The 15,158-nt window shown below is 40.2% G+C and overlaps 3 protein-coding genes and 1 long non-coding RNA gene across 6 annotated transcripts; 1 reads left to right on the top strand and 3 right to left on the bottom strand.

Annotated features, from left to right (window-relative positions):
* Positions 1–230: 230 nt before the first annotated feature.
* Positions 231–1,794, bottom strand: LOC125578573. Of its 2 annotated transcripts, none has more exons than XR_007316683.1 (7): positions 1,573–1,794; positions 1,230–1,473; positions 1,019–1,130; positions 786–861; positions 616–695; positions 444–515; positions 231–365 (listed from the first exon to the last, which is right to left on the bottom strand). It is a non-coding gene; the product is annotated as an uncharacterized LOC125578573 (long non-coding RNA). The 2 variants fall into 2 exon arrangements; XR_007316682.1 differs by having other exon boundaries at positions 231–308.
* A 1,036-nt stretch (positions 1,795–2,830) lies between these two features.
* On the bottom strand, positions 2,831–9,112 carry LOC111200397 (mediator of RNA polymerase II transcription subunit 15a). The gene is made up of 4 exons (XM_022691445.2): positions 8,863–9,112; positions 8,321–8,432; positions 8,060–8,183; positions 2,831–3,184 (listed from the first exon to the last, which is right to left on the bottom strand). The coding sequence occupies exons 1-4, from the start codon at positions 8,967–8,969 to the stop codon at positions 3,102–3,104; spliced, it is 426 nt and encodes a 141-aa protein (XP_022547166.2). The 5' UTR covers positions 8,970–9,112; the 3' UTR covers positions 2,831–3,101.
* An 889-nt stretch (positions 9,113–10,001) lies between these two features.
* On the bottom strand, positions 10,002–12,803 carry LOC106367075. Of its 2 annotated transcripts, XM_048741703.1 has the most exons (6): positions 12,664–12,803; positions 12,113–12,449; positions 10,673–10,729; positions 10,526–10,588; positions 10,374–10,442; positions 10,002–10,289 (listed from the first exon to the last, which is right to left on the bottom strand). In XM_048741703.1, exons 2-6 carry the CDS (start codon positions 12,425–12,427, stop codon positions 10,203–10,205), a joined length of 591 nt encoding a protein of 196 aa, XP_048597660.1. In that variant the 5' UTR covers positions 12,428–12,449; positions 12,664–12,803; the 3' UTR covers positions 10,002–10,202. The 2 variants fall into 2 exon arrangements, with proteins under 2 accessions (XP_048597660.1, XP_013662220.2); XM_013806766.3 differs by lacking the exon at positions 12,664–12,803 and having other exon boundaries at positions 12,113–12,513.
* Positions 12,804–12,864: 61 nt separating this feature from the next.
* Positions 12,865–15,135, top strand: LOC106367077. The gene is made up of 5 exons (XM_013806769.3): positions 12,865–14,065; positions 14,262–14,344; positions 14,471–14,582; positions 14,697–14,749; positions 14,824–15,135. The coding sequence occupies exons 1-5, from the start codon at positions 13,285–13,287 to the stop codon at positions 14,980–14,982; spliced, it is 1,188 nt and encodes a 395-aa protein (XP_013662223.2). The 5' UTR covers positions 12,865–13,284; the 3' UTR covers positions 14,983–15,135.
* Positions 15,136–15,158: the final 23 nt, after the last annotated feature.

The following is a 15,158-nucleotide window of genomic DNA, read 5'->3' as shown; positions in this document are numbered from 1 at the left end:
CTCTTAAAGGAAAGTCTTCGGTTGGTTGCAGCACTACCGGCACCGGTTGACATTCCAGGAGCCTTTTAAATCACCAAGGGGTTTAAATGGGCTCGGTTTTGACCCGTAAAGTGCCTCATGTTCTGCTATGAGCTGTTCTTGGAGCTTCATCAAATCTTTTAACATGCAGAAACCAGTATCATGAGAAGTTTATATTGGCCAAAAATATTCTGATGGAAAGCAGATAAGTACATGCCCATTGGAGTCGGTGTTCTTTCTCTTTACCGCATGAGTAAGTTATACTCCTCAAGCATGGGAAGTAGACGGATCTACACACAGAAAAATAGTGCTTATTGTGGCTGCTCTATGGCTTCTCGAATTGCAGCCTTGGTACCCAAATGTAACATTAATCTAAGTAACACTCCAGGAAAACTAATCATCAATAGTAATAAATGATCACTGACCTGGTTTTACATATCCATCTTGTCAAACTCATGAACGCAACATATTCCATTATCAAGCGTTAAAGCACCAGCCTGCTAAAGAGTAAGATGGCATTAGGCAGAATTAAAACATAGAAATAGCATTATTGCGAGGATCAGTTCATCAATTCAAAAATTACAATGCAAAACTCACCAGTTTAAGTTTTTTTTAGCCACAGTTGCAATCAACCCAGCTGCAGAAGAGGACTTCCTAGATGTATACACACACTACGCCTGCGGCGTAAATGCATCAACAAAGCGACACTGAGGGGCTTTTTAGAAAATATAAAACAATAGCAATTAATATCCAATGAGAACCAGTACCTTAGGAATGAGGATTTAGCACAGCCGTTTATGTCTCCTCTAAGATTAATGCCTTCAGGAATAGTCTCATGCACATCTGCAAGGAACATGAGACCATCTATTCATGTTTGTATCATCTATCCAGGGTAAGTTGGGGTTGATTAAGCTTCTTATAAGTATTACCGATACAACATAAAACAACAACAATATTTTTTGTTTCAGAGATCAGACAATGAAGCACAATCAACACTCACCAGAAATATCAAGGTATGCCTCAGGCAAAATAGGAGGGCCATAATCAATTGTCTTTCTTGAGCCGTTAAAAATGCGCCCAAGCATCTATTGAGATACATGTGTTTTCAGTAACTGAAATCATACAATGAACAGAAAAGGTTAAGACAAATCATTATAAGCAACCACTGGTTCCCAGAAACTCTTAAAAGAAGAGACTTTCATAGTAGATACCTCAGTGAATTGAACGGTGTCAATTTCAGATGTTCTTTCAAAAACCTGAAACCAAAAGAAAATAAGTTTATTGAGAACATTGTACCTGTACAGCCAATTGCCTTGGACAACATCTTTCTCGCCATCAACCTCCATGACCTGACCACGTCTCATAGATCCATCACCTAAGCGAATATTAACAATCTCCTGGTACTTTGGATATATTTAGATAGATTTCCTCTCCTTTGGAAACGGTACTCGTTTTCTGATCAAATCATTGAAAGTATCGATGATCTTAAAAATTGAGAGACTCTGAAGCAAGCAGTAGAAATTGAATACACACAAAAAAAAAAAAAAAACTAACCCCATCAAATTGACAAAAAGCTGAATAGTTAGCTCGATAGAGAGCTCCAACATCGGACCACCGTATGCGTTGTCTCTGATTGCCTTGCAAGTTAACTGATACGGCCGAAGAGCGCCACCTTCATCGCAATTGAAGAAGTCACACCTCCCATCTCTATCTTAGTAAACTCCACTCTCTCTCTCTCTCTCTCTGTTTCTATCTCTTACACAGTCTGTATAGAAGAATACGAAACTGGTGAGTTAAATATCAAGTAATCGGATGGCTGAATTGAAGGATCTTAATTAATTGAATGCAGAGGAGAGGCGTTACGAAGGCGGTATCCCAGACGTTGTGGAAGCAAAGGTTTCAAAGCCGAGAAAGAAGATGGAAGTTCATATAGACTTTTGGTGGGCCAGGATTTGGTTCGTGCTGGGCTACATAAATTAAATGGGCAAACTTCTGAAAATGTTAAACTTTGTGTCCGAAAAAAGAACCGTGTGTTTCATCATAATTATTAGAAACCCAATATGGTCTGTGACATGGCAAAAAAAAAAAATCCTATTGGTTGATTATAATTGTCGACGTGGACACCCCAGCTAATGAGTATATTCCCCTTTTATTATTGTATTGATTTAAATTAATACAGGCTAATCAATATTTTTGAATTATTCATATGATCTATATTTTAACTAATTCACAAAGTAATATTTTTCTCTTACATTTTTAACAATTAATATGATATATTAGCATATATATATATATATATATATATGCAACAGATTTAATTGATTAAAACTGAATATTACATTATACTTATAAAAAATAACATTTAATACAAAAATAATATAATGTTGACCACGACTCTACGTACAATAAATATATATATTTATATAAGAGATAGGAAAAACACTCGTGCGGATGCACGGTCAAAAATCTAGTTCATTAATTGAAATGATAATTTCTTCTTTGGAGCTGTCTTCCTGAAAGATTTAAACCGCTTTGAACGCCCCTTATTATTCACTTAGCTTCCCTCTTCCATACTCTTCATCTTCAAGGAACAAAGATATCAAGAAGTGGAGAGGATGAAGATATCAAGAAAGTACACATTGAGCTTAATCAAAAACGTGAAAACCTGGTTTATAACGGGTGTTGAAAATTAACTCCTCGAAGCTGACAACAATTCTCATGAACTTCTCAATTCCTTATAACACTTCTCTATCTATGTAACATAGTCACAGGTCCAAGCAATACAATTATACAAACAAAAACGTTAGCAAAACATTCTGTTTCTACGGACTTTTGTCATTAAATTGGCTCAAGAATAAGATAAACAACGTACTAATGCATAAATCCAAACGCAAAGAGGAGCCTTACTTAAGGCATTGCTTCCTCGTCAAGAAACATTTTATCTTGTTACTGATTACACAACAAGTTGGTCCATGTCATTATACAAACGCAATAACCCTTTTTATTCAATTTTGAAGGTTTCTCCGCTTAATATTATTAATACATATATGGAATCGCCTGAAAGTTCCAAACGCAAATGGCTTTTAGTGGCCCCCTTCACATGTGTTCATGGAAGGTTCTTCGTTCAGGAGAGAAGTCTCCGAATTGTCATTGATCATAAGATGGCCTGTTCACAAAAAGCATTAACGGTAGATTTTATAACTCCATACATACTTAGAAAACAAAATCGAATACTTCAAATGAATGGAGGGGAAAAGGCGAGACCACAGACATGGGATACATATAACCCCTAAAACTTCATATTGGCGGTGCCTATTCTTAGGGCCATATACATGTAGCTTACACATGTAGGATATATGTATATAAGGGTGTTTAAGTCATTATGTAATCCCTAGTATATACCTCTTGTACACAGTATAAATACTGTATTATACTCTCTAATAATATTCATTCAGTCCAATACTTCTATATGGTATCAGAGCTGTGATACCTAGGGATCTCACAAAAATTTTCTTCAGCCGCCAAAAATAAAATTCAAAGGCATCGCCTCTCTTCTCTTTTCACGACATCAATGTCGACTTCTCCAGCCTCTTCCAGTGAAACTATACTAGTTTCTGACTCACAAAACCTTCTCAACCTTAACATGACGAACGTTACCAAACTCACTTCGTCAAACTTCTTGATGTGGAGCCGTCAGGTCCACGCTTTGCTCGATGGTTATGATCTAACCGGCTATATCGATGGTTCTGTTGTTTCACCATCGCCAACGCTCAATCAAGATGGTGAACTCTCCACGAATCCTGCCTATACTCTCTGGAAGAGACAAGACAGATTGATCTACAGCTCACTCCTTGGCGCAATTACGGTGAACATTCAGCCTATTCTCTCTACAACGACAACCTCTGCTCAGATCTGGGCGATTCTGTCAGCTACCTACGCCAAGCCTAGCCGAGCTCACATCAAGCAGCTCCGACAACAGATTAAGACCTGGACGAAAGGTACCATGTCTATTGATGCGTATCTGCAAGGTTTTACCACACGCTTCGATCAGTTGGCCTTACTTGGGAAGCCTTATGAGCTGGAAGATCAGGTTGAGTATGTACTTGAAGGCTTACCGGAAGAGTACAAACAGATTGTTGATCAGATTGAGAGCCGCGAGACCACGCCTTCGCTCACTGAGATTCATGAGAAACTGCTTAACTTTGAAGTCAAGATTGACGCCAAGACTCCTATCGCTCCTGTTGTTCCGGTCACGGCCAATGCTGCCCAATTTCGAGGAAATTCCAACAACAACAACAACCGTAACTCATACCAGGGTCGCAACAACAACAGCAAAGGAAACCAAACTTGGCAGCAACAGCAACAGTTCTCGCCACGTCCTGATCAACAGTCTAGAGGATATCAAGGTCGCTGTCAATTGTGTGGCACACACGGACATAGTGCGCGTCGTTGCTCGCAGCTTCAAAGCTCGACGTTCCCCTCTTCCGCTTCTGGCTCCCGCTACAACACGCCATCACCTACGTCCTGGCAACCACGAGCCAATATGGCTATGACGCAAGCTTACAATCCAAATAATTGGATTCTTGACAGTGGCGCTACCCACCATCTCACGACCGATTTGAACAATCTTTCTCTCCATCAGCCATACACTGGCGGGGAAGAAGTTTCTATCGCAGATGGCTCGACAATTCCTATCTCGCATACTGGTTTATCCTCTCTTCCAACACCCTCTCGCCCTCTTAGTTTACAAAACGTCCTTTATGTTCCCAATTTACAGAAAAACTTGATTTCTGTATACCGGTTGTGTAATTCTAACAATGTATCTGTTGAATTCTTTCCTGCTCACTTTCAGGTGAAGGATTTCAGCACGGGGGTCCGATTGCTCCAAGGCAAAACTAGAGACGAGTTGTACGAGTGGCCAGTCACATCCTCAAATACCATTTCGCTTTTCGCTTCTCCTTCACCAAAAACGACCATCAACTTCTGGCACTCGCGCTTGGGTCATCCATCTTCTTCTACTTTGCAAACCATTGTTTCTCAATTTTCTTTACCTATTGCTTCTTCTTCTCAAAAACTATTGCCTTGTTCTCATTGTCTTATTAATAAAAGCCATAAACTTCCCTTTTATTCCAACTCTATCTCTTCAACTCAACCTCTTGAATACATTTATACAGATGTCTGGACCTCTCCTATCCTCTCTATTGATCAATACAAGTATTATGTCATCTTTGTTGATCATTTTACCCGATATACATGGCTTTATCCACTCAAACAAAAGTCCCAAGTGCGCGATACCTTTGTCCAGTTTAAAACCTTGGTCGAGAAACATTTTGCCTTACCTGTCCGTAACCTCTATTCCGACAATGGTGGTGAATTTGTGGCACTGCGCTCATTTCTTGCTACCCACGGCATCTCTCATTACACCTCACCACCACATACTCCTGAGCACAATGGCATCGCTGAGAGGAAACATCGACATATTGTCGAAACGGGCTTGACCTTACTTCATCAAGCATCGATTCCAACTCAGTACTGGACGTATGCCTTTGCAGTCGCAGTCTACTTGATCAATAGGCAACCGTCCTCAGTCATGTCGCAGCACTCCCCTTATGCACTTCTGTTCAAAAAGCCACCTAACTACATGAAGTTGCGAGTCTTTGGCTGTGCTTGCTTTCCTTGGTTAAAGCCATATACAAATCACAAGTTGGAGTCTCGCTCAACCCGGTGTGTGTTCCTTGGCTATTCGCTTACGCAAAGTGCTTATCTCTGCCTCCACCAACCCACTGGTCGCATATATACATCCAGACATGTGACCTTTGTTGAATCCGAGTTTCCTTTTGCTGCTTCAATTCCAGTGCCGTCTCCTGTTGACGAGCCTATCCAGACAACCTTTACTCCTCCTACCTTTATTCCAGTTTCGACGCCACCACTCGTACACTCGCCGTCTATGCCGCCCCCGAGCCAGGATCTTCACCAACAGTCGTCTCAGTCCTCTGCTTCTGCAGAACAGAGTAACGATCAGAGTCATGGACAAGATTCTTCAGCTACATCGACTGAAACACACCATCCTCAGCCACCACAACCATCACCAAATCCCGCTGCTACCAACCTTCCCCAGTCGCAGCCTTCCTCTGCACCTCACCCTACAAACCTTCCACAACAACCTACCTCCAACAACCCTGCTCCTGTTACTGAAACTCAACTGCCTGTGAACCACAACCATCACTCTATGCGAACCCGTTCCAAAAACAATATCACCAAACCCACCAAAAAGCTCACCCTTGTTGCCACCACCAAACCTGCTATAACCATACCCAAAACCATAAACCAGGCTATGCAAGATGAGAATTGGCGTCGTTCCATGAGCGATGAATATAATGCTCAGATCGCAAATGAAACATTTGAATTGGTTCCTCCCACACCAACTCAGAATGTTATTGGTTCTCGATGGGTTCATACTTTAAAATATCTGTCTAACGGTACACTTGACAGGTACAAGTCTAGGTGGGTTGCTCGAGGCTACAATCAAGAATATGGAATTGATTATGCTGAGACTTTTAGTCCAGTCGTCAAGTCTGTTACCATTCGTCTCGTTCTACATCTTGCAGTGACACGATCATGGCCACTCAAACAACTTGATGTCAATAATGCTTTCTTACAAGGCACTCTACAGGAAGAAGTATACGTCTCACAACCCCCTGGCTTTGTTGACCCGGACCGCCCACACCATGTTTGCACATTGAAGAAAGCGTTGTACGGCCTCAAGCAGGCTCCGCGCGCTTGGTATCAAGAACTGAAAACATTCTTGTGTCAAATGGGTTGTCACAACTCGTGTGCTGATACGTCTGTCTTCATCTATCTTCATGGTCCTCATATTCTTTATGTCTTGGTCTACGTCGACGACATCATCATAACTGGGAGCAGCTTGTCTTTGGTTTCAGCATGCATACATGTACTAGCCTCACGCTTCTCCTTAAAAGACCCCACTGATCTACACTATTTTCTTGGCATCGAAGTCACAAGAACGAGGACAGGGCTTCATATGATGCAGAGAAAGTACATCATTGATCTCCTTACAAAGCTGCATATGATGGATGCTAAACCGGTTTCTACGCCTCAGGCCACTACACCTAAGCTCTCTTTGCTCTCTGGTACTCCGCTGGCTGATCCTAAAGAATATCGGATGGTGATTGGCAGTCTCCAATACTTGGCGTACACTCGACCTGACATTGCTTATACGGTCAATCGTCTGTCTCAGTATATGCACCGACCAACCGATACTCATTGGCAAGCCGCCAAACGCTTACTTCGTTATCTTGCTGGTACTCTGTCTCATGGTGTCTTCGTCAGCAAACACTCTCCTCTACATCTTCATGCCTTCTCAGACGCGGACTGGGCTGGGGACACAGATGACTTTGTTTCCACAAATGCGTACATTGTTTATATGGGTTCTACGCCCATCGCATGGTGCTCCAAGAAGCAAACAGGAGTTGCTCGCTCTTCCACTGAAGCCGAGTATCGCTCAGTTGCCAATACTGCCTCTGAGCTTCGCTGGGTCTCTTCCCTTCTTCATGAACTTGGCGTTACGATGCCGTCAACTCCTGCAGTTTATTGTGACAATGTTGGGGCCACTTATCTCAGTGCTAATCCTGTGTTCCACTCTAAAATGAAGCATCTTGCACTTGATTTCCACTTTGTTCGAGATAATGTCCAGTCTGGTGCTCTCCGCGTTCAACATGTTTCTACTAAGGATCAACTGGCGGACGCACTCACGAAACCTTTAGCGCGAGCTCGATTCAATGAGGTTATGTCCAAGATTGGAGTGATGAAACTCCCTCCATCTTGAGGGGGTGTGTAGGATATATGTATATAAGGGTGTTTAAGTCATTATGTAATCCCTAGTATATACCTCTTGTACACAGTATAAATATTGTATTATACTCTCTAATAATATTCATTCAGTCCAATACTTCTATAACAGAAGGAGAATGCATTAAATTAACACACCAAAAAACAAGCTTACAAGAAGGACGTTATTTACCCATATCCACTTCCAAGGGCCGGGTGTTATTATCAGCAGGGATGGATGAGGAAGAGCCAGGTGCATTATACGGTCTACCCTCCAGGGTCAACATCTTGAGGGATATTTTCCGAAGGTAATCAGTCTGAAAGTCGAAACAAAAAGAAATAGATACCCATATATATTGGGGCCTAAGCTTTACAGGTAACAAAAGTTAACTTTTTACATGTTGATGCTACACAAAATCTCCATATTAAATCAAAGAAAGGACGTGAGTATTACCCGGTTAGCAGCACCCCTGAAAATTTTCTCCTCGAATCTAACAGCAATTCCCCAAAGCTCGTTGATTCCTTCTTGTCCAGATAATGGAATGACTTTCTTTAGTGTGTCCAGTCTGCGCAGTAAATCAAGTAAGAAGAATAAACTTATTGATCAAGGAAATAACAGCATTAATATTAACATGCCCTTCTATCTCTAGAGGATATGTATAATATAATAAATAGACGAAGGCATGGAGAGGATACAGTGCCTGCAGAAGTTATGATAAGGAGGTTGGATAAGAATGTGAGAAATCAGTTCACTGTGGTTCAAAGAAGAGGAGACAAGGACTATAGAGAAGGGATGTCTTTTTGGTTTGGTACTAGAGGATAGGAAAAAGAGGGATATTAATCAAGTTCGAAGATATAAATAGATTGTTCGAAAATGTTGCGATTTATGTTTGAAAAACACTTGATGTAATGTCTTTTTTTTTTTAGTTCAATTTAACATTCAATTCAAAAAAAAAAATATAATATAATAAATAATAATGGATTGGTACGCTTTACATCTTGTTGACGATCTTCTGACGCGTAATAAATGACAATTGAGTTTTCCAGTCATATGTGGCCATGGCTGGTTCTCCGTTATGAAGAAGAAAAGGCTCACTTCCCATCAAGACTCAAGACTTCTATAGCTCAATTAAAAATACATTAAAGTGTGATTAGTCCAATCTCCTCTTATAAATATTTCTAGGGCATGGATACATTGTGAAAAGCGCGTGATGAGATAGAATGGAAACAAGAGTTTCTAGAGCATGCATCACTACCAGCTTCGTTCACTGATCGGTTTTCATAATTATTGTAAAAATGAGCCTACCATAAGTTGTATAGCATGTCAACCATAAGAATGAAAACCTAAAGATCAAAATTTCGAAAGACAAATCACCTCAGATTGCAGGAGCTCTCTGTCATCAAGAGTTTGCGACGCGCAGAGTCGAATAGCTTTGCGTGAACATAAAATAGAAGAACAAATGAAATCAAATACTAGGTTTTGTAACACGGCCCAGCTGAACACTAAAGAGGTGATGCGTCTTGCTCAGCCCAAACATAATACCATTTAGTTTTAATTTTTGATAATTATACAATTTTTATATCATTTTTTATTAATTTTAATTTAAATATTTAACCAAAAAAATATATTAAAAATCTATCTAAGTTTATAATTTTAAATATATACATATAATATTCTTAAATATAATTGAAAAAAATAAATTTATCTTAATTTTATGTTTAATAAATAAATCCATATTAAAATATTAGTAAGAAAATAACAAATATGAAATAGTAATAAAATTTTATTTTTAAATATAATTTAAATTTAAAAATTTTATTACTGCAAATGGTGCAGAAAATACCTAATTACCAAAATAACTAAGCAGAATTTCTTTTGCGTCAAACTCATACATTACCAATAGATGTTTTATGAAAATAAAAAGCTAAATAAATATAGAGAATCAGAATGTACATTACAAAAGGATGGAAACTCAAATGTAATTTAAAAAAAACAATAAAAGAAGATATGTATCTATGTAATATATACTTTAATTTATAATTCTTGAATTATATCTCATCTTATGATAAGCATAATAGAGTGGGAAACAGAGCGAGGGAAAGAGAAAGAATTAGAGAGGGCAAAAACTTGCAACAGCATAAGAATCAATATCTATGAGATAGAAGAAAAAAATAGCAAACTCATCTCCACTGTGTCAACAGAATCCATTGTTCTTCGATGATTATCTATATATAGTCTTATCCATATCATATATAGTTACAGTTATGCATAGTCTAGAACGTCTGGCTAACAAAAGAATATTTGATGTTTGATGGCTGCTTTGTAGTTATATATATCAGCTCGGGGTGTTGTTATCAAGAGGAATGTTAAGGTCAGGGAGCAAGAACGAGGAATCATCATTCTTTTGTGTCTCAGCAGCAGCCTGCACATAGATACCATATGTTATTAGATTTATTTACATATATATCTAGGCAAAACAGTGCATGTTTAGTAGGTTGATTTAAACCTGGAGTTTCTTTAATGACTCGTTTCTTGCTCTTTGTTGCTTCAGCAAATTTCGAATACTTGCGAGTTCCTGATTCACCAAACAAGTAGACATATAAAAGATTTGGACTTCGGACACGATGTTAAAAGAAGATGGAGAAAAGGGAATTTTACATTTTTCAGGTCTTTCTTTTCTTTTAAGAGTAAACTCTCCTCCTCTTTAAGTTCAGCAAGCGTCTGTTAACAGCCACATTGATTAAGACATTAAACATAACAATGTGATTTTATCGGAATCTAGATTTTTATCCTTGGTTTGCTTACCTTTTTCTTTCTTGATCTCTTGAAATGGGTTGTTGGTTTTACACTAGTTTGGGATATCTGCATGAAAACACACTAAGAAGATCAGATAGTGGCTTTTCACAACGTATACTAACAAAAGATCAAGTTCAAGCCACCGTCACATTAGACCACTCTTATCGTAAATTCGAATCCATAATTTCAGGTTCTCAACTAGATGGCAAGTGTAGTAGATCCTTAATGATACGATGAAATAAAGGATTAGCATAAGCATAAAGTGGTTGATCATTACAAGATATCCCTAATTATTTAAAGATTTAAATCAAATCACTAAATCTTAGACAATTAAATCAGTAAAGAAACCATTCAAACAAAGGAATCTTTGTACTTGGTCAACTACTTAGAGACCCAAAAAAGCAAATATGAACACAAGTGCATCTTTTTCTCCTTACATCGAGACACACCCCAACTTCAAAAGAAAGAATAGAATCACGTGACTAGAGCGTGACTCGGACGACTTTTACGCGTGTCTTCCCTTGGCCAAGAACCCCACACATTGTCACAAATTATCCACATAACCATTTGTCCCTATCACGTTCCATCTCTTTCTTTTAATTACTAATGGCGACTTTGTGGGTTCTTTCATCTACTTTAGTAAGATAAATGCAGCTTAACACATATAGAAAAAGCTAAATACACAAGGCTGTCACCAATACTATAATAGTGAATGATATTTTGACCAAAGGTGTTCTGGATTGCAGTCAAAGTGTCGCGTGGAGAAGTTTTTTGACCCTTTTTCCACGTTGAGTGTACTGTGCGCTACGCCGCAGCTGATTACACCACACACACACACACACGCAGTCCAAACCTAATTCGCCACGAAAACGCCTCTCAACCCATAAAAGAGGCAGGTCCTCCTCATAAGTATAAGCAAATACTGTATTATAAATAACGCCAGCAATAACTCCGCTTATTGACCTAATTACCCTCTCACAGCCTTAATGACAAAGGGGCAATCTCGTCATAACGAAGCATCGTGACGTGAACTTGGTAACCAAACAGGCAAACTCTCTAGATGTGGAGTATCTAGCAAAACTGACACTGAGATTGCAGAGAGCAAAAAGATAGATTTTGAGTTTAGAAAGAACATGCGGTTGTACGGTCACGTAGTGATGGATGTTAAGGTCAACGCAACAGTATAGATCGAAGAAGGGCAAGGTTGTATTCGGATCAAAATGACGAATATGCCCCTAAGAGAAAACAGATGGGCAAACAATTGTAGTGGTTGAGGAAAAAAAGGAAGACCTAGAGATTACGTGAAAGTGGATATCGCCACACGGCTTAAGGTGGGCTAGAGTCTACCGGCGTTTATTTTTCCGGCCACGTACACCGATGGTTATATTCATCAAACACATAAACAGAGTAATAACGTAAAGTTTTTTGAAAAAGAAACCAAAGGGGTACCTTAGATCTAACGGCCTCTGACAATTTCACGATGCAGCTGGACTCCTCAACGGCGGCGACCCCGTTGCCAACACCTCCACCGCCGCTGAGAGAAGTGGCGCCGCTCCAGGAAAGAGGCGTAGAGGGACTGGCACGTGTATGCTCTCCCTTCGTCGCCTTGCTCCTCCGCTGCCGCACGGTCCATTTCAGCTCGAGATCCGACGCGCCGCTCTTCTCAGGAGGAGGTGGCGGCTCAACGTGGTGGAGGGAGATCAGTGCCTCCGCCACCAATGAATCGTCGGACATAGCCTCACGAGTCCAGTCTCCGTTGGTCATAGCCTAGGTTTGGACTTTTCACCTATTTGAGAGAGAGAGAAGGAGAAATGGTGGCGAAAAGTGGAGAAGAAGAAGAAAATAAAATCTCCGTGGCATATTAATGAGTGGATTGATTATATATATACATACATTCGGAACGTTTTCACACACACAGTTAGATAGATTGAAATAGTACTTTTGTAAACTTTTGTCTTTATTATTTTCTTGGTTAAAGTGGGACCCAGAGGAATACTTACGTGGCATCATGGACTATTTTGTGCTTCGTGTCTGGTGTATACGAGCCGCTTGCGTGACGGTTCGGTTTTTATCCACTAGTATACAGTTTGGGGATAATTATGTGGACGTGTGAGGCCTTTCTTATTGGAATCACTTTCATCCTCAGTATGGAAATTTCGTAATTGCAGATATTGTGGAAAAAGTTTTTGATGGCAACTATTAACATGTGTTTTTTTTTTGCATAAGATTTGAGCTTGTAATCATGAATAAGCTGAATATAGAATTTGATAAATCTAACGTTTATAACAAAACGAGGACAGTTCCAATCAAATGGTAGGTGACTTTTTAATTAAAAGAGTCAACTGAAGTTAAGGAAAGGGCTTCATCGTCACCGCGTGGTTTGAAATAGAAAAAGTAAAAACTAATGGGCCTTTTTACAAGTAAATGGGCCTTCATAAGATAATACAATGTGCACGAGACACGTCATCTCGGTTTTCTCAAGAATTAAATTCGGTTTTCCTGAACCAAACTTAACCGGAAAGTCGTGGCATTTGAATTCAATTAAACCGCAATTACTGTAGATCTGTGATCGTCGTCGTCTTCAACCCAAACCCCTAAACCCTACAGAGCATCCAAAAACCATGGCGCTTCTCCTCGCCAGACGCTATCGCAGATTCCCACCAACCCCATCTTTGATTCGATTCTTCTCCAATTCCTCATCGGATCCACCTCCCAAAGCGGCGAACGCATCCGTCGAGAAACCTCCCCAGTCTCCGGCGAACTCTCCCTACTCCTCTCCCTTCACCGACATCAAGTCCACTCTCAAGAGTAAATCATCTCAAGCTCGGAACCCCGGATGGAGCCGATTCTCCGATAACCAATCGCGAGGGTCGTCACAGGATTTAAGCATCAACCTCGCCAAGTTTCAGCGTAGATCCGCCGCTCCTCCTCCGAAGAGCGAATCGCCTTCGACTTCCTTCGAGGCGCTCTATAAGCAGAATGTTGCAGCAGACTCAAGAGGGCATGGTGTCGATTTGAGTAAGTTGCGGGAAAATTTGAAAAATTTGAAGTCGCAGCCCAACGCAGAGATGGCGGGAATGTCATTACGAAGAAGAAACGTTGGTTCTTCGGATGTGTCAGTGATCGGGAAAGAGATGGAGGATGGGAATGGTGGGGAAGGTGAAACGGAGGAGTATTTAAAGATGTATAGGGAAGATGAATTGGGTGAGAAGCTGAGGATGCTTAGGCCAGAGGGGAAGAAGGAAGAAGGGTGGTTCTCGTTTGAGGAGTTGAATGAGAGGTTGGTTAAGCTAAGGCAAGTGGAAAAGAAAGAGGTCAAGAATCAGCGTTGGAACTTCTCGGTGCTCAGGAATGTTATTGGTACACTTGAGGATGATAAAGCCAAGAACGAAGCTGTTTCCCGTATGTTCTGCCTGTGCTCTGGTTTTCGAATGTTTTATAGAAAGCTTTGAGCTTTGTTATTGGTTAACTCTGCGATACTAGCTTGTTGGTATTTGCTTACTATTCGAAAAGTTGAGATCTTTTGGTTTAGGGTTTAGCTATGTTTTGCTGTTGAAAATGGCATTTATGTCATCTAAGGAGGTTTCTATGCTTGCAGTGCAGAATCTCGACGTTCTAGGCTATTGGGATGGTACTCCTGAGTACAAGCATTATCCTCCTAAAGATGAGCTAGTTGAAACTGTAAGGCTTTTTTTTCTCCTTCTTTTGTTTAATGTTATAAAACAATGCTATGATGTTCTGTTGTGTTCGTTAGATTAAACTGTGGGTATTGATCTGTTTTTTTTATGTGCCTCTGCGTCTACGAAGTACTTCCACTCAGATAATCTGTCATCTGCGGAGAAGATGAAAATTGAGCTCACGAAAGTCAGGGAAGATTTCAAGATGTCGGAATCAGATTGTGGTTCTGCACGCGTGCAAGGTAAATTGTGGTTCTCTGATGAATGCTGGCTTTAACGATCAAAAGGATCACATTTGCTGAGACAGAGTTTGGGTTAGATTATCTTGTGATGCCTCTGGTCTACTGTCCTTGCAGTGGCGCAGCTAACTACTAAAATCAAGCATTTGACCTCTGCTCTGCACAAAAAGGTAACACTCCTCAAGTTGTTTCCAATATTCTTCTGTATCCCTAAATGTCATACTCGGTGACTGTATAACCGTAGGACAAGCATTCGCGGAAGGGACTTGTAGCAATGGTGCAGAAACGGAAGAAGCTGTTGAAATATCTAAGACGAACTGACTGGGATTCTTACTGCCTTGTCCTGTCACAACTCAGCCTTCGTGATACCCCGGATTACAAGATCCCGAATTACAATCAGTAAGCTTTCTGCGTTAGGAACCCCCATGGTTCTATTTTCACACTCTTTTGGTTTGGTCAACACCCTGTTGGGACTGAGACTTAGCTGTTCAAACTCCGTTAGGCATTTTACTCTCTAGTGAAGAAACTCCCTCAACTCTCTGTTGTTTCATTATTCATTTATATTTGATAATAGAGTTA

The sequence above is a fragment of the Brassica napus genome, chromosome A9 (assembly GCF_020379485.1).
Source record: "Brassica napus cultivar Da-Ae chromosome A9, Da-Ae, whole genome shotgun sequence".
Lineage (NCBI taxonomy): Eukaryota > Viridiplantae > Streptophyta > Magnoliopsida > Brassicales > Brassicaceae > Brassica > Brassica napus.
Note: the sequence above shows the minus strand (reverse complement) of the source record. Positions and strands in the feature narration are given on the sequence as shown.